This window comes from Etheostoma spectabile, chromosome 2 (assembly GCF_008692095.1).
Source record: "Etheostoma spectabile isolate EspeVRDwgs_2016 chromosome 2, UIUC_Espe_1.0, whole genome shotgun sequence".
Taxonomy (NCBI): domain Eukaryota; kingdom Metazoa; phylum Chordata; class Actinopteri; order Perciformes; family Percidae; genus Etheostoma; species Etheostoma spectabile.
This window is the reverse complement of record NC_045734.1, coordinates 31,536,314-31,538,512: the sequence shown is the minus strand read 5'-3', so window position 1 is coordinate 31,538,512 and position 2,199 is coordinate 31,536,314. Positions and strand designations below refer to the sequence as shown.

The window sequence follows — 2,199 nt, the reverse complement described above, 5'->3', positions numbered from 1 at the left end:
TTATACACTCATAGAGGAACCATATACACATATAAACACATAAACACTAACAAACATAGACACACATATACACTCATATATGAACACATGACACAAAATATACAATCATAGTCTAAAACCACATGATACACACTATACACATATCTATCCACATACCCCCAGCCCCATGGGACACAAATTATACACAATATAACACACATCTACCAACACATTACAAACATATACACTCATATATAACACATATACACATTCATATACACACAGATAGGTCACTCCTTATATAACACCATAATACACACATTATATCAAACATATCACACACTATACACCAGATAACACAAATGCACACAGATGACACACATATCATCACACAATACACAAATATACATCATATCTACAACATATATAACACATATCACTATATTACTATACGTACACACATATACACACATATACACACATAATACACACATAATCACTAATTATACACTCATATATCACAAAAAAAAAAAAAAAAAAAAAAAAAAAAAAAAAAAAAAAAAAAAAAAAAACAAAAAAAAAACAAAAAAAAAAAAAAAACAACAACACAAAAAAAAAAACACAAAAAAAAACACATATACACACATATACACACATTATACACACATCTACACTCATAGAACACATATACACAATATACACACAACTACACATATACATCTATATAACACATATACACACAGATATAACATATACTACACCATATATAACACATATACACAATATATAAGATATCCACACATTTATACACATATACACTCATATAAACACATATACACCATCTACAGCACATATATACACAATACACTCTATATAACAACTACACAATATATAAATAGTTATACACTCATATATAACACAATACACAATATTATAACAACATATATACACACATATATAACATATATACACACATATATAACATATATACACACATACTGTATATAACACATATACATAAGAATAAAAATAGAAATCACTCCCAGAAATGCAATGACCATGATAAGGTGATTATAAATTATAAACTATGATAAATATTAACTATAAAGTATTAAGATGATAACCTCTAACCTGACTGACTGGTTGTGCGTTGTTGTGTCTCCAGAGGTCTCCATCGTGAAGCACCTGGAGGACAAGGTGTGCTCCGAGTCCCAGAACGTGAGCTTCAGCGTGGAGGTGTCCCACCCGGGCATCGACCCGGTCTGGACCTTCAGGAACCAGCAGCTCAAAGCCGGACCCAAATACAAGATGGAGTCCAAGGGCGTGGCCCACTCGCTGACGGTCATCGACGCCATGAAGGACGTGGACGGCCCGTACATGTTCCACGCTGGGGAGCAGACCTCCAGCGCCACGCTCACCGTGTCCGGTACGTCTCACACACCACGTCTCCATGGCAACGCTTAGTGTCTCTGGGTTGGGTTTTAAGTTAAAGGGGGGGTAGGATCAGGACTCAGTCAAGAAAATGATCTCCTAAGCCCCGCCCCCCTATGAGGGAGAGCTTTGCACGTTAGAGCGCTTGTGAAGGGGGGGGGGGGACCTCACGCCACGCTCACACACACACACACACACACACACACACACACACACACACACTTACAGACATACAAACACACATGTACACACACACGCATACGCACACATACAAACACACTTGTACACACAAACATGTACATACACCCATACATACACACACACATACACACGTACACACACCCATATATGCACACACACATGTACAGACACACACACTGTGTCCTTAGACCAGAGTATTAGAGGTGATGTGGATCTGAGTCCTAACCCAACGTGTTCCCATGGCGGCCTCCAGGCGGCGCCATCACGCGGCCGCTGCAGGACGTCATGGTGGCCGAGTCGCAGACGGCGGCGCTGGAGTGCGAGGTCGCCAACGCCGACGCCGAGGGCCGGTGGCTGAAGGACGGCCAGCCGGTGGACCTCAACGACAACGTGACAAGCGAGGTGGACGGCCCCGTCAGACGCCTCGTGGTCTCCATCACCAGACCTCAGGACGTGGGGGAGTACACCTACCAGGTGGCCTCGTCCAAGACCACCGCCCACCTCCGCGTGGAGGGTGAGTATCCTTAAAGAGACCTTAGTGGTCCCTGATACTGTATCTGAAGTCTCTTTTATATAGACCTTAGTGGT

The 2,199-nt window shown here is 41.5% G+C and overlaps 1 protein-coding gene across 1 annotated transcript in view; it reads left to right on the top strand.

Moving 5' to 3' along the window:
- LOC116702471 (titin-like) overlaps window positions 1-2,199 on the top strand; it is a 210,852-nt gene that overhangs the window by 41,437 nt on the left and 167,216 nt on the right. Inside the window, 2 exon segments of the mRNA XM_032536680.1 lie at window positions 1,145-1,405; window positions 1,865-2,125. Of these exon segments, the coding sequence (XP_032392571.1) occupies window positions 1,145-1,405; window positions 1,865-2,125 (522 nt within the window).